The 20932-nt window shown below is 49.3% G+C and overlaps 1 protein-coding gene across 1 annotated transcript in view; it reads left to right on the forward strand.

The window, feature by feature from the left end:
* The window catches only part of PHKB (phosphorylase kinase regulatory subunit beta), an 81654-nt gene that overhangs the window by 37985 nt on the left and 22737 nt on the right, over nt 1-20932 (forward strand). Inside the window, exons 8-14 of the mRNA XM_090261252.1 lie at nt 498-561; nt 3850-3945; nt 4703-4900; nt 6047-6104; nt 6657-6734; nt 8404-8562; nt 17014-17108. Of these exons, the coding sequence (XP_090117378.1) occupies nt 498-561; nt 3850-3945; nt 4703-4900; nt 6047-6104; nt 6657-6734; nt 8404-8562; nt 17014-17108 (748 nt within the window). The remainder of the gene's footprint in view (nt 1-497; nt 562-3849; nt 3946-4702; nt 4901-6046; nt 6105-6656; nt 6735-8403; nt 8563-17013; nt 17109-20932) is intronic.

Genomic DNA, 20932 nt, shown 5'->3' on the forward strand with positions numbered 1-20932 from the left:
ACTACCTGTCCTATTAGTCCCTAAGCAAAGAGCACTCGAGTGGGTAGATCAGACCGCGCTCTGTGGTAAATGTATGACAGGCGAGACCTCTTTGAAGGCTCAGAGTCGACGTCAGGAAAGCTCTTTCCGTGGCCCTGAGCTCACGCTGCCCGGCCTGGTTGTAGCTGTGCGTCCATCACCCTGCTGCGCTCGCCTCTAAAGTTCACCCTCGTCCCGAGTGAGTATAAATGACACTGGAATTAAAGCTGTGCCCGTCCCCAGCGTGGCCATTTGTCTAGATCAAGGTGAACTTAAAGACGCTCTCCCCCAAAGATCGTAACTATAAAAAAGAAAAATTAAAATGGCAAACTGTCGGACGGAGGTCTCCGAGCCATCCCTCTCCCGTGGAGGTTGGCGGAAGTGTTCATAAAGAACGCGCCTGTGAGCGGCGAGCGGGTGACGGCTCTCGTTTTGTCACCGCCGTGCCGGGTTGTAAAGTATTGCCTCTCCTCTTTCAGCTCCGTCGGCCTGGCCAAAGCAGCCTTGGAAGCAATCAACGGGTTCAACCTCTTCGGCAACCAGGTAAAGAAACGGCAGGAGCAACAGCCACCTTTGATTATTTGTTTTAATTTTGTGCTTCATTAATCTGGCCGCTCACTAAGCAAGCCGCTCCTTATGATCAGAGAGCGTCTGAAATTGAGGGGGCAGCTCGCGGCTGAACAGGCTTCCCTTTGAATATGATTTGCCAATTAAATGTTTGTTTTCTAAGTAAAAAACATGCTTAATTAAAAGGACCTTTTGATAAAGAGCTCTCGTTATCTTTGTTCAGTAACTTTCCCTGAAGCCTCTTGATGAGCTTTCCCTTCAAGTGTTTTCCATGCCAGCCTTCACGTTGGTTTCAAAGCGGTGACAGCGTGTGGCTCGTGTGCGGGGACATGTGCGTGACGGCGTGTGGCTCGTGTGGGGGGACATGTGCGTGACGGCGTGTGGCTCGTGTGGGGGGACATGTGCGTGACAGCGTGTGGCTCGTGTGCGGGGACATGTGTGTGACGGCGTGTGGCTCGTGTGCGGGGACGTGTGTGTGACAGCGTGTGGCTCGTGTGCGGGGACGTGTGTGTGACGGCGTGTGGCTCGTGTGGGGGGACGTGTGTGACGGTGTGTGGCTCGTGTGCGGGGACATGTGTGTGACGGTGTGTGGCTCGTGTGCGGGGACATGTGTGTGACAGCGTGTGGCTCGTGTGCGGGGACATGTGTGTGACGGCGTGTGGCTCGTGTGCGGGGACATGTGTGTGACGGCATGTGGCTCGTGGGGGACGGTTGTGTGATGGCATGTGGCTCGTGGGGGACGGTTGTGATGGCGTGTGACTCATGGGGGGACATGTGTGTGACGGCGTGTGGGAGGGAACACACTTCCAGGTATAACATAAAGGAGTCACGGGACACGATGTACCGTGGTGCACTGACTAGAGCAGTCGCAGAAACTCAGTTTGGGGTCAAGGCTGAGCTGGCGGTCTTAAGGTGGGCTCTGTAGGTGGAGCAGGCCGCAGGGCAGAGTCGTGATGATTCCAGGAGCTGGGAGACGAGATAACGCGTCCAGAGTTAATCAGATGCTCCGACGACACATACTTACGAGCAGTCCTTCCTACTGCTGTCTCAAATGGGACAAGTCCTGAGGCCAACAGAGCCGAGGCCCGAACCTACGAGGTGGTGACCAGAGGTGGCACGTGTGAGCGCCGTGTCCACAGCGGGCGGGCGCGTGGTTCCCTCTGACCCTGGCAGCCTGAAACCAATGTGTCCGATGGTTTGCAGCAGGCGGTAATTAACTCCGTCGGGACGCTCCCCTTGATGATGGTCTTAAAAGGCTTTGCTCCTGAGTACGAATGGCTGCCTGTGCCCTGGGTGACTTGTCCTCCTGTGAGCCTGGGCCCCGTGCCTGAAGCGGGGTCCGTTTTTTATAGGACAGCAAACAAGGCAGTTGACTGGCCTTGGGCCTCAGAGGGCATTTTCCCCTGCACATACTTCTTAGAGGTGGGCAGAGGAAGAGACCTGAGCAAGTACGCCGTTTATTTTTGGCCAGAAAATACAAGTTGGCTGTTTATATTAACCAAATAGTGGCAAGAATGGTCAAATTTGCCATTTTCATTATTTATAAATTGTCCTACTTAGAGAATACCTTTAAGAATTTAACTCTAGGCAGACTGATGTGGCATGCAAGTAATTTTATTAATTACCTGCCTAAGAATAAATGATAAGTCCTATTATTTTGTATATCCATAGACTCCCAGCACCTCATACCCACTCGTTTCTCTGCTGTCCCCTTCTGGCCCCCTCACTGCCCCCTTCCCCACAGTTCAGATCCTGGCTGTGGTCCTCACCTGTTCCACAAAGTACCCCAAGTTCCCTGTTTCATTTCTCTCCCGTTACCTGCAGAGTCCCCTGCGTTATGATCCCTTCACCTAAGCCCCTCAGGGCACGCAGAGTGGAGGCCTCCGACTCTGGTCCGGGCCTGTCTGTCGCCTGGGGCAGCGCCCTGAGAACGGAGGTCAGGCTCTGTCTTGCTTGTTGCCTGGAAGCAGACAGCACAGCTGTGTGCGCCTGTTCCGTGAGTAGAGGTGTAGTAAAGGACAGCTGAGCCTTAATCCGGGTGTTGAGAGACAGCCTCTCTCATTCCTGGTGCACTGACTTTTTGTCGGAGTTAAAAGAGATTCAAGAAATGATGTTACGAATGAGACGTCGTCCCATTTTATGCTAATATTCCTGTATGGACGCGGGTTAACAGGAAAACGTGCATGTAGAGAGTCTGATGTGTGGACCTCGGGCTTGGAACTCCTGCCCTTTGAATTTGGTGGGTGCGAGGTGTCTCAGGTTCAGGGTGAGAAACGGGATGGCATTTGGAAGGTCACATTGAGCCAAGGCTATTGTTGTCTCGCCGGTTCTCCTCTTCCGTTCCCCACATTGTTCTCTGGGTGTCCACTTGGGGTGGAAGGAGTCTGTATGCCAACTTCATGCTCCTTGATGTTCAAAAATATTTAGCTCCCCAGGAAAAGAACAGAACCATGTTTACTTATGACTCTGTTCTTGAATATGGAAAGCGCTAATAGCTGAATAGTAAATGTTTTTTTTAATTTGGTGAAACTTGGTGAGCAACCAGTGAACATTTTTTTGTTCAAGTTTTGGGTTCTTACCTGAGAGACATTTTTTAGTGTGGGAAGCGTTATAACTCAGAGACTTGAATTTGAACCCTTGCTGTATTAAACTAAGATATAGCATCCTTCTTCAGTAAAATGGGAATAATAACCTCTACATATGGAGATTAAATGAGATAGTCCATGAGAAGCAGAAAGCCTAGTGCCTAACACCTCGTGAATACTGACTGGTGATATTTACATTATTATTAGCTGAGATACTCCTGTATTCATATTTTATTCAAGTAATATTTATATTCATAATTCTAGATCATATCTAAATTTCTTTAGTTTGATCATGTAATCAACATTATTCACTAGGACTGTACAGTGACATTTTATGAATCTGAATTAGTTTTTGCATTATTCCTGGTCAAAAACACTAGCTAAACTAGTATTTGTATTTTTATTAAAGTACATATCTGTAATTGATTAGTTATCTTATAATCAATACTTTTGGATTTATAAGAAAAGTAAGGAGAAATAGAAAAATAATATTTATTGTTGAATATAAAATTTATATGTTTATTGCAAGACATTTGAAAACTATTGAGTGTATTAAAAAGAAAATTAAAATCTTCTCTGATGTCACTTTCAAATGCAGCCTGTTAGTGTTTTTGTGACACTTCTTTGCAGTCAAAACGCCCAGCTTTCTGCAAGTCCTTCCCCTTCTCCCCCGCTCCAGGGCTGCTCGTGGTCGGTTATATTTGTGGATCTCGACGCTCATAACCGCAACCGGCAGACGCTCTGCTCCCTGCTGCCCAGAGAGTCAAGATCGCACGTGAGACACCCCTGTAGTCAATTAATGAGCTGTCATTTCAGGTTCTTCTCTTTGATAAACTTTTATATGCCTAGGGTAGATTTTTGCAGATTTTTATAGGGGTTATTTGTGGCTCTTTTTAGAAAACACCCATAATGGAATAATTTAGTTATTTAAAAATAACTATTGTAAAGAAGTAATGCAAGATTTTGATAAAAGTAAAACCCACAAATATGCAAATAATACAAACTCTGCTCATTATTTCACCACTCAGTTACCATCTTAGGGTGATACATTTGTGTTTATAGGTTTCCACATATTTTATATACATATATAATATTTTTACTTTGCGGAACTGGAAGAATATTGTTTATAATGCCTGATAACTTACTTCTAGGAGCAGACCTGTTTCCATGTCAACAGACGCTTCTATTATACAACAAAAGCTTCAGTGGCTGCTAATGTACCCACCCAACTGTCGGACGTTTAGATTGTTCTGTGTTTTGCTCTATTGCAAACGAATTGTCATGACAAACCTGGTTGTAATGACAAGTCACTGTTGTTAAGTTTTTACGCTCTGCCTTCATTAATACCTTCAAGTGCGAGTTCAGGGTTGAGCCCTGGAAACACTCCTCCTCGATGAACCCAGGCCTGCCCGCCCTGGCGGGTCCCCACCCCGCACTGCCCTCGGAGCCCGCGCCCTCACCGGTGGCCGGTGACACCGTGTGGCTCGTGGGGGACATTTTTGTGACGCCCCCTCTCCTCCTCGTTGCCCCAGAACACAGACGCCGCCCTCCTGCCCTGCATCAGCTACCCGGCCTTCGCCCTGGACGACGAGGCCCTGTTCCTCCAGACGCTTGACAAAGTGGTGAGAAAATTAAAAGGAAAATATGGGTTCAAGCGATTCCTGAGAGACGGATATAGAACATCATTGGAAGATCCCAACAGGCGCCACTACAAACCAGCCGAAATCAAGGTATCCAAAAACACCCCACGTGGCATGACAGGGGGTCAGAGGCCCCGCGGAGGAGGCCGCTTCCTGGGCGTGACCCCTGGCCCTGCACTTGGCGGCTGTGGGCCCCTTAATCAACCTCCGTGTATTCCTCATTCTTCGTGGGTAGGATGATAGCGCGTACTGTTATTGGTCTTGTTGCCGAGGGTCTTATCTGGCTTAGGTGATGGATGTGTGTGAGACACATGGAGAGGCGAGGGGCACACTGCGCTGCCCACCCCGGCAGACTCGGTGGGGGAGCGGCTCTCCTGACGCGCGCGCATCTCGTCCTTGGCCTGCCTGTTCCAGACCATTTGCCGCGCCTAACAGGAAATACCTGTGTGTGGCCCAGCTGTCACTCATTAAGCAAACGCTCGTCTTTTCTGTTTCACTCAGACACGGCCCCTTGCAGCGTAGCCCTCTAAATACTGAGCTCTAAAACGTCTTATGTTTCAAATACACATGCAGGCCAGTCTAGCTGCATCTATACTGGCTGATTTTAGGCTCTCCAGTCCAGAAGGCCAGTGTCCATCCGCACTGCTGAGGATTTGTAGCAGCGGGTAGATTGCAAGGTGTAAGTACGGTCGTAACTTTGACTCCCTCACTGAAGACAGGTGAGGTCTCATGAACCTATTAAGTAGATACGCCTAGGCCAGGATGCTACTAATCAGCCTACGATGCACAGGACAGACCCTACGGCAAAGAATTATTTGGCCCCAAATGTCACTGGTGCTGAGGTTGAGAGGCCTCAGAGCAGGCTAGCCTCTGGTCACTTGGGACGGCCCCCAGCAGCCTTCCAGCGGGTGCCCTTTACTGTGGCCCTAACACTCACGTCAGTACTTCCAAGTGTCCACGGGCAAGGTGATCCAAGCAGTGAAGTTCTTAGTGGGTTTTTATTGAATGAATGAAGACTGCGTGATGGGTTAACCCAACGAGCTCTTGAAGAAGGAGCTCTGAGAATTTAAAAAACAAACAATGAAACTACTTATAAAATCAGTCGCATTTTGTTAGTACTATAAATACATATTTTTGTATGCCCTCACTATAATTGTTCTAATTAATATATTTTCCTAACATAATTGTTCTAATAAATTGCTCATGAAATTTTTATTATTTTATTTTCTGTCTTAGCTCTTTGATGGCATCGAGTGTGAATTTCCCATATTTTTCCTGTACATGATGATTGATGGTAAGTGGGCTTTCCTCCCGGAACTGAAGCTTCAGGGTGTGTGTCTAAGGAAGAGCAGGAGTGAAACAGGACTTTGTTCTGTGAGCAGAACGGACCCTGCCTCTGTGACGGCCACTGTCCTGCGTTCGTATACGCGTCCCTGCTTTCTGAGCGAATGCTAAATCACTCGAAGAATTAAAAATGCTTTGAATTATCTTTTAAAATGACACAACTATATTTTCATGTCTGCAAAGAAGAATTTTTAATGAGTAGAGACTGTGAGTGCTAATTTAATCTGTGACGCTGTGAATCCCTGTAACAGTCATGCTAATGAATAGAGAAGTTTCAATTAAAATTCAATTTTCAGTTCTAAATGCTAACATGACCTTTTAAAATTGATTTTCTGGAAAAATATCATACACATTTCCATTACCTTTTTTCAGTTTTATTTTTATCATTTATGTAGAAAATTACCAAAATAATTATAACTGGGCTGATAGATTCTTCTGAGGTGAAATACCTGCGGTGTTTACTGAGCTCAGGTGCTGCTGGAATTTATATTTTACGTCGTAGGCGTCTTCAGAGGCAACTCCAAGCAAGTGGAGGAGTACCAGGCTCTCCTAACGCCGGTGCTCCATCAGACCACGGAAGGTACAGTCGGGCTGTTTTCTCACGAAATTGCTCCCACTAATATTTCCTTAATGTTCCTTTGAGATGCAGAAATGATTGGTTTTGAACAGAGCAATTTCTGTTAAGTTGAAAAAAATGAGCGGGGCCTTGAGACCCTCCCCTGGGACCTGCTGTCACTCCTTCACTCTGTGGCGTGGCAGTCGGTGAAGTGGGACTTCTGTCCCGGTCACCAGCAGTGCCGTGCCCAGGGAGCAGCCGGGCCCCTGCCGGGAGCGGCTCCCGGGGCGTCCGCGTGGTGCTGGAATGTCACCCTCTGAGGACGGATTCGGTGTTTCCGAAGCGATCCAAAGGCCCCGTCTTAGGGGTTGTATGGTGGCGCCAGTTAAACACCAGCAGGCCCCAGAAAGAAGGTAACTGGTTTTCTGAATGAACACACGACTCATTCCCAGAGGATCCCAGGGAAGTTCCGGGCATCTCTGGCGTGTGGAACTCTTCGCAAATAAGAGTATATTCTCCCGGGTGAACGGCGTGGAGAACATACTTGCCTGGAAGTTGGAGGTGGTTTGGTGTTGGTGACAAGCGGCCGGTCTCGTGGCCTCGATGCCGCGCTGAGCCCTGTCCCATCCCACGTGGAGTGCGTGGCCTTCCTCGGGGGTTTTCCACAGGCGTCTCAGGGTCAATGTGTCCTACTGTGCGCTCACCCTTTGAAGTCCTGTAGCGTCGAAGTGGTGAAATGTTTATGGATAAACCAGTTGCTTATGTCTTTGTGCTTAAAGAAGCATTGCCCCACGAGCGAGAGAACAGAACGAGTGCCGGGCCGACGTCGCCCTGACCCCCTGCGTCCGGGCATCGCGTGCGCTCCGCTGGGGGTCGCCGTGTCCTGTGGTGGCCGAGCGAGCCGTGCGCTCAGCTGCGTCAGAGCGGTTCTCTGTGGTTAAGTCACAGACCTTTTTATTGGTTTTAGACACAGACGTCACTATTGACCGATGCACGAAGGGGGACTTTTAAAGAAACCTGTGTGATTTTATTAGAGGAATTAAGTTTCCCACGGGCTGGTATTGCAAAACACTCTTAGAATGCTATTGTTTTCCCCTTTCTGTTATCCACCAAGATTCTGGCCTTTACATAATAGCTTTTAATTTCTACTAGGAACTATTTTTAAATGGGTTGGGCGCAGGGGAAGGTGGGTTTTTCTCTTCGATGACAGTCAGTGGTGGAAAACGGGCTTGTGTTTGCAGCGGGGCTGTCTTTGCTCTATGCGGTGGCCAGGGTTGTAACTCTTCATCCAAGGTCGCCCAGACCCTCATCTGTAAAGCCTCCCCGGGTGGGCCCCATCGCACACCGCTTCTCCTGGGCCTCTGACTGTTTGCGTACAGTATTTGTTGATCCACTCAAAGGTGCTGAAACGAAATGTCGCGTTAAAGGAGATTATGGACATTGGTGACTAACGCGGCGCACACGCTGTCAGGTCAGGGCTTCCACGTCAAGGGGCCCCTCCCAGGGCCTGCGCCACAGCTTCTGCAGGAGCCCCCGGCCTGTTCTGGGAGGCCCCCCGGGGCCGTGACGTGAGCGCCGGACTGCACCGCTCCGCTCCCCCTCTCTGCTTCCCGGTCACTGCGCTTTCTCGAAGGGACACTGTGGGAGGACACCAAATGACTGTGTTTTAAATGTTTAATTTTAAACTCCGCAGGTTATCCTGTTGTGCCCAAGTACTACTACGTGCCGGCCGATTTTGTAGAATGCGAGAAGAGAAACCCTGGCAGTCAGAAGCGATTTCCTAGCAACTGTGGCCGTGATGGGAAGCTGTTTCTCTGGGGACAAGCGCTGTATGTCATCGCGAAACTCCTGGGTAAGTGGAGAAGGTTGGGAACATTTCTTCCCCTTCTCATCAAGCCCACGGAAGCATGGCTTTGCTGACATTTTTCTTGGGTTTAGGCAGTGTTCAAGCTGCTAGGAGGTCTTTGGGGGAGTTTCTTAGTACGGAAAGGTCTCAAGATGTGGCTGTTTCGCTGAATGTGACAGACAGACAGCTTCCAGGGAGACAGTCAGACAGGTGTGGTGTCCTCTGTGTTCACTTCAGGGCTGCCTTCAGCTTAGTGGGTAGGTTTCCAGCAGAAGGCTGTAAGGACTTTAATTTGCTTTTATATAATATAATAAAATTCTGATTTAATATAATGGTCTTATTTGGTTAAAGCTTTAGTAAACCGTTTGCCAAAAGGAATTGGTTGTCTCAAAGTTCTCTCCTTTCCAATAAATACACAGCAGTTTTACTCAGCCAGATGCTTCATGGGCTATTATTCACAATTCTTTGAAGAATTTTCAGCTATTGCGAAAACTGCAGCTGAAAATGTCTACTCTGGACACATGGCAATGAAGGCTAATTTAATGAGCATAAAAAAGTGTTATACGCCCTCCAGCACCGTCTCTTGCTAAACTTTCAAGCGTTATTAGCACTTCTATCCAAAAGGCTATCGCGTTAGAGTCAGCGTCCCCCTGTGGCTAGGAGCTCACGAAGCGGGCCGGTTTTAGCGCCGGGCCTGCGCCAGACGAGCCGCCTCCTGTGTGAGACGCTGCGCTGCCTGCGTCCCCTGGTGCCGCTGCGTGAGCGCTGGGTGTGTCTGTGCTGTGACCGTGGCCGTCTCGGGTGCCTCTGTGTGTGTCCCATGTGGGGAGAGTGTTTCAAAGCCCAGATTTCCAATTCAAGCTTCACACAAATAATATCTAAAAGGCAACAGAAGCCAACCGGGAAGAGAGAGTTAAGTTAGTGCTGTTTTCGGCCTTCTCATTTCCTAACTCTGTTTTCTGGGTCTCCATGTAGACTTTTAATGCCAAGTTAAGAATCTGTAGAAAAATTTTCTTTCATTAAATGGGCAGCTTTTGATAAGGAATTCATGTTATTTATACAGATTTTGCTTTTATATTTTCCGAAAGAAAAAGAAACATACACAAATCAGTTTTCCCAGAAGCAGGCCCAGGTTGGTCAGGTGACCTCTGGTTAGAACTTGATTTTTATCTCTAGCAGGAGTACCAAGAAGCCTTATCGATACTCTCAGCTAAATAAAAAACATTTTTGTCGAGGAGTAGGTAAGCTGTGTAAGGACAAGAATTTCAATGTCAGACTCATGAACGTCCGCGCACTATACTTGGAAACTACGAGTGAGCGTGCTGAGCATCTCCTGTGATTCTGAGGCTGAAGCCGGGTCCCTGGGCTAAGAGGCCGGATGTCAAGCCTTCCCCTGGCGGTCGGCTGTGTGTCCTGCCTGAGGCTGACCGGTTGGGAAGGGTGCTCTTTGCGCAAAGCCTCTGGGTCGAGCGGAGAAGGCTAATGCGTTGGGTACAGAATTGACCATACTTGACATAAGCAGGTTGAGCTTTAAAAAAAAAGAAGAGACTGAACACAGTATCTGTCAGTAAACACAGCATTGGGCCTTCCTTACGCCAAGTCGGTGTCCTGACTAGGTAGATAGCCTTTGAACGTAAATAGCATTTTCTTGTCTTAAGACCAGAGTGAGCAGAAATAGTCCAGGTCACGCTGTATCTGTTTCATGATCAAACAGAAGAAGGAAGACTTCAAAGAAGAGTGTATTTCTCTTTTCCCTGCTGAGCTTCTGAAAAGGGAGCTGAGAACCTGCAGAAGGGGCGTTGCACACCTGAGGCCGCATCCTGCTCCCTCCCGACAGGGAGACGCGGCCCGTGGACCAGCACGCGGCCCAGCCATGGCCGCCTGGCTGAGATGGACACGGTCTCAGAGGACTGAATCCTTCCGTTGCCCTTAACTATTGTACTCTTGCCCCGCACACATCAAGTGTCTGGGGAGGTTATTAAGGTTCCGGACTCCACCCCATTTATGAACAAAGTCTCATTTATGCACAAAAGGAGCCTTGGTTGGATATTTGACAATATTTGTGGGTGGTTAGTTGGAGTTCCATGAAAATAATAGAATAGTAAAAGTGTTCCGCGGTGGTTTATGGCTTTCACTGATTCATATGAGCTTGTATCCAGCGAAACTTATGCGTCTGTCTTCTCTGTGGCTGCCTTAGGGGTAATTATACATCAAAAACTGGGTGGCTTGTGTTCCGTTGTCAGAGCTCTTATCCTTCCGGAAACTTGGAGCCCAAAGACATCAATTTCCAAGCAGTTTTGTGATCCTTTACACAGTACCCCTGCGATGGCAGGGCCTGACGTGGGCTCCGGGCAGCAGGTTGCAGACACCCTGGGCGCACGCGGGGCGCTGTGTGCCCCTCAGAGCTCCGCCCAGGAGGACTTCCTTCCTGTATGAAGGGCTTCCCTTCTCAGAACCGAAATGTTGAGTTGAAGTGCTACTGACACCGGAAAACGTGCGTAACGATTGACGATCCCACCCTCACATATATTAGCAACGCGGAATACGGAAGCGGCGGGTCCTAGAGTCTCAGGGAGTAGCACCACCTGCCGTAAAGCGGGTCAGGTGCGCTGCCTGCCCACACGCTGTCCCAGGCGGCCCTCCTGCCGTCGCCGTGACGTGAGTACTGGACGTTGCAAGGGCAGGACTGAGCAGCCCGTGGCTGACGGAGACTCGCCGAGTCCCTCGGGACCCGCTCGGTGGTCTCGCACGCGCACCTCTGTGACATCAAATGTGCTCGTTACAAAGAGACGCTTTGCTAACCTCATGGAACGTTACTTCGTATCCTGTTTTCATTTCCATGCTGATTACTAACGACATGTGTCTTGGTCATGTCTCTGTCCTCTGTAAAATGTCTAGTGAGCTTGCTTTGCCCATTAAACCCCAGTTTCGTGGTTTTTCTTTCCAGTCTGCACAAATGTTTTATATGGCAGGTGTGCTCATGCCGCGGGCACGTGCCTGGTTTGTTTCCCTTTAGAGTTTGCTTGTGCTGTTTTTCGATGAGTAAAATTTAAAATCTTTATATATTCAAGCCTATCATTGTCTTTCTATTTAATTTTTACCATGAAATTTAACATTTAATCTTAGAAAGTTCATCCTTGTTAATCAATCGAGTGAAAAACACATTTATAGATACCTATAAATTTGAAATTTGGGGGTATAATGTACGAGGTTAAGGATCCACATTGTGTTTTTCTCCATAGCTCATTTCTTTTTGATTTTTTAACTTTTTCGATTATACTTGACATTCAGTATTGTTTTACATCAGTTTCAGGGGTACCACACAGTGGTTAGACATTTCTGTAAATTACGAGGTGGTCTCCCCGGTAAGTCCAGTAGCCACCTGGCACCACGGGTGGTTGTTACAATATCAGTGGCTCTGTTCCCCACGCTGACTTGACATTCCCGTGGCCTCCGTCGCTCATTTCTCAATGCACGTGCTTCTGTGGGGCATCTCTGCCGCTGCGGGTTCTTAGGCTCTGAAGCCCGTCCTGTTGTGGGGTGTCCTGTGTGACTTTGGTGTCATGACAAAAATTTACTTCCTCTCTTAAATGTTTTTTAATTGTTATTTCATTAAGGAAACAAAAATTCTTCTTAATATGTTCTTTTTACCCATGACTATTACTGTTCGAGCTCAACTCCGAGTGCATTTCATAAACCTTTCTGTTTATAAAAGTGCAAGTGTGGCTGGCCTAACGCGTCCTCCGCGGACCCGAAACAGCGCTGCGTGTGCAGAAGGGCCTGCTTCTCCGTGAGGTGCGGTCCTCTGCGCCGGGAAGGGCAGGGAGCGGCCTCCTCTGCCCTCGCTCTCTCGCCGCAGGTACGCTGCGGCCCATCAGTGTCACTGCCTTCAGGCTTGTCCCTCCTCACCAAGGCTGGTGGCACCGGGAGGACCTCTGTTTTGCTTCCTGGGTGACAAAGATCAATGCAGCGAGAAGAAAATAACTGTTAACCCGACCTGTTAAGGTGCGGGTCACTTTTACCACCATGGAAATGGAAGCGATGAGTATAGCAATGAACGTTTGCACATGTGTTAACCCGCCCATGTATTATTCTGTATGTTAAGTCTTGAGTGCCTACCACCTGCAGCTGGGGAGCAGGCGCGAGTGCGGAGCCCGCAGCCCGCAGGGCCTCACGTGCGTGCTGGGCTGGGCGGCCCGTGCCTTACCCGGAGAGCGGGGGGCAGAAACGGAGAGGAGCCGTTTCCAAAGGCTTGGTTAACTGTTTTATTCATGCCAGTTTTAATAGGTCAGCATTTGTGCTTTCTAAGGATATAAGGGTTCTTAATTTATCTGTCATCCTTCATAAATAACACAATAATAAAGAGAGAATTTCACTTCTGGAGCGTGACAGTGAGACATTAATTATGTGCAACGCTTGGTGGTGGTGGAAATTTTTCCACATCTCAGTGATCAGACAAATGAGGTAGGGAAGTAATTTGCTGCTATTGAAAATATCACTGTACTAATCAACCCTGCATCATGAGCTAAACTGATATTAATAAATTGAAATTACAAGTCATTATTTGCCATAATTAAGCCTCTATTGGTTCAGTTTAAATTTTGCAGAAGTATGTTCTCTTCAGAGTGAGAGAAGAATGCTCTGTAATATGCTCCCTGCTCTGGGCAGGAAAACCACCACCTGTTAGGTCTACATTGTTGTTGTTGAGAATGTCATTGTTATAAAGGGCGCAGTGAGGGTGTGGCTACGGGCCCAGGCCCCGGAGAGAGCCTGCCTGTGTCCGAGGTGACGTCTGTCTTCTACCAGCCGTGTGTGCGAGCAGCTTCAGCGCTCAGTGCCTTCATTTCGTCGTCCGTTAAGCGATAAGGGCGTTGTGAGGATTAATGGATTAATACACATGAAACGCTCCGACGAGGCCAGGAAGCCTCGTCAACGTGGCGTCAGCACTGCGTGCGGTGGCTTCTGGGGCCGCCGCCACCACCCCTTCCTGCCCTCATTATTCTGTTATTAATGCACTTTGGTTGTCATGAAAGACACCACCCGAGAGTCACTAAACACGCCGCTGGTGCTTTAGTCTAGTGGATGACATTGCGCGTGTGCCTGGAGGTCACCCCCGGATAGAGACAGGAGGGGAAGCACCCCAGGCTGCAAAGACCCGTGCGCATGGGGTGGCAGGCTCCCTCTCAGGGTCACTCACGCCTGAAAGCTGAGGACAGGCGGTGAGCTGACGCAGGAGGTCAGCGCTGAGTTGTTTCCACACGAGGAGCGGAGAGCCGACGGCCACGGGTGACGTGAGCGCACCTTCCTGGCTGACCTGCAGCAAAAGTAAATCCGAGTGCCGACTCGCTTCAGGAGAAGTGGGAGCCCCCCAGCCCCCTGCTGTCGATGATGCCCAATTACCTTCCTTGTTCGGAGCGTCACTGAGGTAACTGTAGGGCACCATTGCCGAGCCAGAGAGGCCGTGCCCGTTGGCTGAGGTTCTGTGGACCCCAACTGCAGGAGGGGGCTCCCCGCCCCACAGCGTCCCAGCGCAGTCCCTTCCGGGCCATGGAGAGTCCCGCCTCTGTGAGCCTCGGGCGCTCGAGCGGAAGATGGCAGAGGGCCACCGACCCGGTCCCTTCTCACCGCGCCCCGCCCCCGACACTGCACTGCCTTCCTGTTGCGTCCTTGGATCCGATCAGAAGTTGCCACAAGGAACTGCCTCGGGAAGGGCCCGCACGTGTACAACGGCAGCTGGAGCCCCCGCCGCGTGCAGCTCGGTGCCCCACGGAAGCCGCCGGCCCAGAGGTGTCCGGAAGGCCGGCGTCAGGACACACTTTGTCTGCTTTGGTTCTGTCCCTTGGGAATGCAAGGACATTCGTTTTAGAGCAGCTTTTGTGAGCTGTAACATGCATGCCGTGCGTTTACCCGAGGTTCACAGCTCAGTCCCCTTTAGGTGCTCGGAGAGTTGGGCCGCCGTCACCAGCAGTTCTAGGCGATTCCTGTCACTGCCCCCCAACCTCATACTATTTTGCGGTCCGTACCCCCCCTCCCTCATCGCTTCACTCTCCCCCCAGCACTAGACAACCGTTAATCCATTTTCTGTTTCCGTGGATTTGCCCTCCTGACATTTCGTCTGCCCCCAATCATGGGATAACGTGTGGCCTTTGTGATGGGCTTCCTCCACGTCGCTCATTTTCCAGGTTCGTCAGCACTTGATACCTTTTTATGGCAGAATAACATGCCATTGTGTGTGTGGTCCACGCTCGGTTTCTCCAGTCTGCCAACGGTGGACACTCGGGCTGTTGCCACGTGTCTGCTGTTACGAATAATGCTGCTATGAACTCTCACCTACAACTCACAGCTTCATGTGTTTCCATTTCACGTGTGTATCTAGAGGTAAAATTGCTGGGTCACACAGACAAGATTTGGTTGTCCCAGCGCTACGGGTGGAAAACTGTTCTTTTCCCCACTGGATGATCTTGACGCCCTTGTCAGAGACAGAAAGGATTATTTCTGGGCTCTCAATTCTATTCCATTGATCTCTGTCTGTCTTTAAGCCAGTACCACACTGTCTTATTTACTGTAGCTTCTCCCCTTTAATCTAGAGCAGCAGTTCTCAACCTGTGGGTCACGACCCCTTTGGGGGTCGAACGACCCTTTCACAGGGGTTGCCTAAGACCATCGGAAAACACGTGTATAGTTACATATTGTTTTTGTGATTAATCACTATGCTTTAGTTATATTCAATTTGTGACAATGAAAATACCTCCTGCATATCAGATGTTTACGTTACGATTCATAACAGTAGCAAAATTACAGTTATGAAGTAGCAACGAAAATAATTTTATGTTTGGGGGTCACCACAACATGAGGAACTGTATTAAAGGGTCACGGCATTAGGAAGGTTGAGAACCAGTGATCTAGATGCTTTTGTTACTCTTTCTTGCCTAATTTATCTGGCTGGAACCTCCAGTGCGGTGTCGAATACAAGTGGCAAGAGCAGACATCATTGTCTTGTGTCTGGTTTGGGGTGAAAGCCTTCATTGCTGTTTTTGTTTGCTTGCTTGCATTGAGTGTGACATTAACCATGGGTTTTTCATAGATGTCCTTTAACAGGTGGAGAAAGTTCCCTCCCAGCCCTACTTTGCTGAATGCTTTTACCATGAAAGGATGTTGAATTTTGTCAACTACGTTTTCTGTGTCTACCGAGATGATCCTGTAGTTACTGGGTCCTTCGTTATTGATACGATGTATTATCATAATTGATCTTAGGGATATTAAGCCATGCTTGCATTTGTGGGATAAGTCCCACTTGGTGATGGTGTGTAATCCTTTTTATGTTACTGGGTTTTGTTTGCTGGTATTTTTGTTGAAGGTTTTTGTGTCTATTCAAAAGAGATATTGTTTTGTAATTTTCCTGTGGCCTTTGATTTTGGTCTCAGGGTAATACTGGCCTCTTAGAATGAATTGGGAAGTGTTCCCACTACTGTTTTGGGGATAAGTTGGTTAAAGATTGGTGTTGATTTTTTAACTTTGGTAGAATTGGTAGAAGTCACCAGTGGAACAATTTGGTCCTAGATCTTTATTTATTTATTTTTAATGGGAAATTTTAGTCACTTGTTACAAATCTGTTCAGATTTTATATTCCCTCTCGAGTCACTTTCTGTAATGTGTGTGCTTTGGTCCGTATCCATCGAGCTTATCTAAGCTACTGCAGACATTCATTCGCTGTATTTCCTTGCAATCCTTCACGTTGCTGGCGATGCCGCTGCTTTCATTCCTGGTGTAGTACTGGGAGTCTTCCTTCTGTTTCTCCGGGTCAGTCCAGCTAACGGTTTGTCAACTTCTGATCTTTTCAAGAGTCTCCTTTTGGTTTCATTTCTATTCTCTATTGTTTATTTATATTAATTTCCACTCTAATATTTATTATTTCTTTTCCTCTGTTTGTTTTTGATTCAGTTAGCTTTTTTATCCACTACCTTAAAGTAGAAGGATAGGTTATTGATTTGAGATTGTTTTTCTGTTTTAATATAGGCATTTACAGCTACCTCTGAACATTGCTTTAGCTGCATCTGATACATTTTGGTATATTGTGTTTCCATTTTTAATCATCTCATCAGGAAGTACTTTTAGAAATTATTTTTTAATTTCCCTTTTGATTTCTTCTTTGACCTATTTGTTATTTCGGGATATATTATTAAATTTTCATACTTGTGAATTTCTAAAACTTCTTTTTATTACTGATTTGTAATGTCATTCTATTGTGGTTGGTTAGAGAACATACTTTGTATGATTTTAATCCTTTTAGATTTATCGAGGCATGTTTTATGGCCTAGCATATGGAAGATGTCCCATGTGTGTTGAGAAGGATGTGTATTCTGCTCTTGGTGGTGGTCTATAAATATCTGTCAGGTCTTGTAGGTCTGTAGTGTTATACAGGTGCACTTTGGGTAATGTCCCTTCCCTTTTTTCCAGCTGATGAGTTGATCAGTCCTAAGGACATCGATCCTGTCCAGCGCTATGTGCCACTACAGGACCAGCGGAACGTGAGCATGAGGTTTTCCAACCAGGTAAAGAGATGTTTTATTTCTTAAGTTTGACTCGTCCAAAGACACTTAAGGCCTAACAGAAGAAGCAGTTTTATTTGGAATGGGCTCGCTCTTGCTCCTGCTGAGGGCAAGGCTTCTCTCTCTTCCAGTCAGTCAAGGTTTGCTTGTTTGTGTGTCTTCTATACTTTAATTGTACACAATTGCTCCGGCGAAGGGACACCTGTCAGGGAGGACATGTGAGCCCTGCTGTGTCCAACAGGAGGTCTTCCGGGTCGATGCTGTCCGCCTCTGAGTGGTCCCGGTTAGGGCGTCTCTGGTCTGAGAAGGTGCCGTTTGTAAGGGGCCGGAGGGTAGATGGGACAGACTGCCACTGAAGGGAGCGGCCCCCCGAACGGGCCCATGCTCGCTGTCCCTCCCATGCGGTGTCCCCGTGGCAGGACCGAGTGACTGCAGGCCGGCGCTGGGTGTTGGCGGCGCGTTCGGTGAAGGAACAGTTTAGTCTTTACATTCAGGCCTGTGTGTTCAGACTGTTGTGTCAACGGGGTGTTTGCAGGGTCTGCACGGGGACGCCAACGTGAGCAAAGCCCCAGGTGTCTCCGATCCCAGCAACAAGGACCATTAAACTGGAAACGGGGGCCCTGGAAGGTGCCCGGGGAGAGAGGGAAAGGACCCGGGTGTGTGCCTGGGAGGCAGGTGACATCAGCTCACGAGGAGTGGCACGCCCCAGCGCCTACAGAAGAAGTGCTCGCAAAATTCAAAGGCTGGTTTTAGTTTAAAAAGCCCACACGGACGTAACCCACACGCACAAGGAAATGCTGGTTTCAATGCACGAAAGGGCGAGCCCCCAGGCGCATCAGGCCCCGCCACGTGGTTCTTCCCACGGCCCCCAGCAGAGCCCGTGACTGCGCCGCGTGCTTCGTAGGTCGGACGCTGTCTGGGAGGCTTTACGTGAACAGGAACGTTTTCTCAAGGACGTAGAGTCCCCATGTGAGTGCGTGACCGAAGGCGCCCAGCGTAGGGAGGGGTTCAGGGGCGGGAGTCCGTCCGTTCTCAAGGGGAGTCTGCGGCCGGCCGAGCGGCCCTGACGTGGCCGATCCGTGGGGCCGCACGCCGCCAGCGCGGGCTCGTCCCTGCGCCCCTGCTTAGTCTCGCTTCAGAGCCGTTCACAGGTTTGAAAGGTTTCTAAGTCCTAGGTGATTTATGGGGATTTTGCATGAGGCTCTGTCTTGTTTGGTTCACTTCATTCCAATGCTCTCAAATAGTTTAACCAATTTGAGACAATTTCTACTTAAAGGATTATGGGAAACCTTCATTAGCTTGGAAAGAAAGAACTTGTATGGGGCCGTAGAGCCCATTTTATCTGCAGGCGCGGGGACGAACTTCAGCACCGAGCAGTTGTTCTGGTTGTTACAATCAAACGCAGCGGTCAGGGCATCAGTGTGCGTCCGGCAGCCTGGCCCTCACGTGCCCCGGCCGTGGAGCTGCCTCCCGGGTGTGGCTGCGCTCGGGCCTCAAGGGAAGGACGCTTCCGATCGGAGCCGGGGAGGCCTGGGTGCCTCCATCAGAACTACCCAGAGCTGAGAAAAGTGAGATTGGGAGTTTAAAGAAATGAGCTCAGGCACGTTTACTAGCATCATTCCAATGGACTCACTGAGCTTACTAAACGTACAAGTTCCAGTCACAGGCGTGAGAGCTACTGAGACATTTCACCGCTGAGACGGAGGCCGCTCGGCGTCGGGGCCGGCACGTAGGAGAGGAAGGGGGGACGCGAGGCTGTGGTCCAGGAGGAAGACGCACGAGGAACGTCATGAGCCTGCGGGACCCTAGCTGCTGCCTCCGTGGGCTGCGGCCACGCATCTGTCGCTTCTCCACTCCCCGCCCCCTGCCCCCTCCGCAGTGGCCCCTTGCCAGCCACCGTCCGCTGTTCCAGGCAGCGCGGGGCCGAACCCAGAGTCATGTGGGTGAGGATTCTGGGCTTCACGTGCTGTGGACGTTATTTAATGAGAGAGGGAACTTCTAATCCTAACTGCCGAGGGCTGAGGAATTCTGTCCTCCGCAGAGCAGACAGCACTTGGAGCTCGGTTTTCTTACGCCCTGGTCTCAGGTGGACGGAGAGTGGACTTCTGGGGGAACACGAAGGGTTTGGCTCACCACTGTGCTGCCCATGATTGTAACAGGTTCTTACAAGCACGTGGTGGTTGATTTCATGTGTCCCGGGGTGCCCAGATGTTCTGGATGAGGCGGGGGTAGACTGAGCAAGTGCTGTTGCTTCCTGGCATGGGTGGGCTTCCCCGTGGAGGCTCAAACAGAACAACGAGGCTGGCCTCCCCCCGTGAGAGGGGACACCCTCTGCCCGATGGCTCTCACCTGGGACGGCGGCTCTGCTCCGGCCTTTGGGTTTGAGCTGGATCTTGCACCACTGTGCTTAACGGTCTGTTCTCTCTAAACCCTCAGCAGTTCTCAGAGACAGGGAAAATTATGATGTTCTCTGCAGAACTGAACTATTGGAAACCACCCAGTGCTCATCAGAATAAACATTTCTGAAATAAATGATGGTATAGCCAGGAAAAAAAATAAGGTGAAGTTATTGATGAAATGCTTTTATACGTTGATAAACACATATTTGAAAACTTATCTGTTGTCCATCTGTCCTAATAGACTGCAGACTCCTCAAGGAGGGACATGGGTCATAGTCACCCTGTAACATCAGGGCCCCACGGAGCCTTGCAGATCAGTGTGCTACGCCCACGCGCGTGTGTAACGGGGGGCCCTTGTTCCCCACCGGGCTCAAGTAGCGTGTGCATGTGTGTGAGTTTTGTGACCCTAAAAGCACAAGGTACCATTAAGGAGAATACCATTCAGAAATACAAGGCGTTAATAAATACTCGGGCGTTTCCGAGCTTTCAGGGGCTCAGACAGCTGTGTTGGTGGTTTGAAGCGATCGGTGAACAAAGAGAGAAGGTGGGCCCGGCTGCCGTCGTGGCAGGAACTGCTGGGGTGGGCCGGCCCGTGCTGGGTTCTGTCCACGGGTGGAAAATGGTCGAGGGCCCTGCTGGGCCCGGGTGGGAGGTCTGAGCTCCGTAAGGTAGATGGTTTGTGAGTTGGAACTTTCTGGAATGCTGAGTTTTTACAGTGTAAGTTATCTTCGTCTAAAGGCTCCCTACACAGATGCTCACTGCGGTCCCACCGTGTCCTGGGCATTTGAGGCCCGAGCGGTCTGCCCCACAGAAGGAAGCAGCGTTATCCTGACAGGCCTGGGGTTCCAAAAGCAGGTGCCAGTTTGCTAATCAGGAGCTGGAGGCTGCCTTATTGTTACTGAAATAGCATCTGCCTTCTAAGAGCCCTGACTGTCCTGCAGCCGTGGGTCCTGGCCTGCTCTCAGGGCGCCCCTCCTCCGACGAGGCGAACACCAGGTTTCATCCAAGAGAAGCAAGGCCGCGTGTCTTCGTGGGTGGTCAGAATCCCCGCGGCCCTCGGAATCATTCAGTCTCCTCTCATTTTTGAGTAATAGTAACTGTTAAGGTCTTTTATCAAATAAAAATAGGATTTATAGCCATTTTAATGTATATTTATTTTGTTGGGTCGTTACATCATGTTTTCTTTTATATGTTCATGTAAATCACATGGCAGGCTGCCTGGAGTGGCATTTTCATGATTTTTACTGCTGATGTACACATTCTGGTGCTTCTTGTGTCCTGACCACCCTAGAGGGGTTGCCTGGTGGAAGATCAAATGTTTTACAGAATACCGTGGGGAATGTTGGGTTCATTACTATCAAGAAATTATATTTGGCCCATATTTTCAGCACTTCCTAATACAGTAATTTATTGGTGCTCCCTAAAGTT

The sequence above is a fragment of the Furipterus horrens genome, unplaced genomic scaffold (genome assembly GCF_987537825.1).
Source record: "Furipterus horrens unplaced genomic scaffold, mFurHor1.1.pri manual_scaffold_13, whole genome shotgun sequence".
Lineage (NCBI taxonomy): Eukaryota > Metazoa > Chordata > Mammalia > Chiroptera > Furipteridae > Furipterus > Furipterus horrens.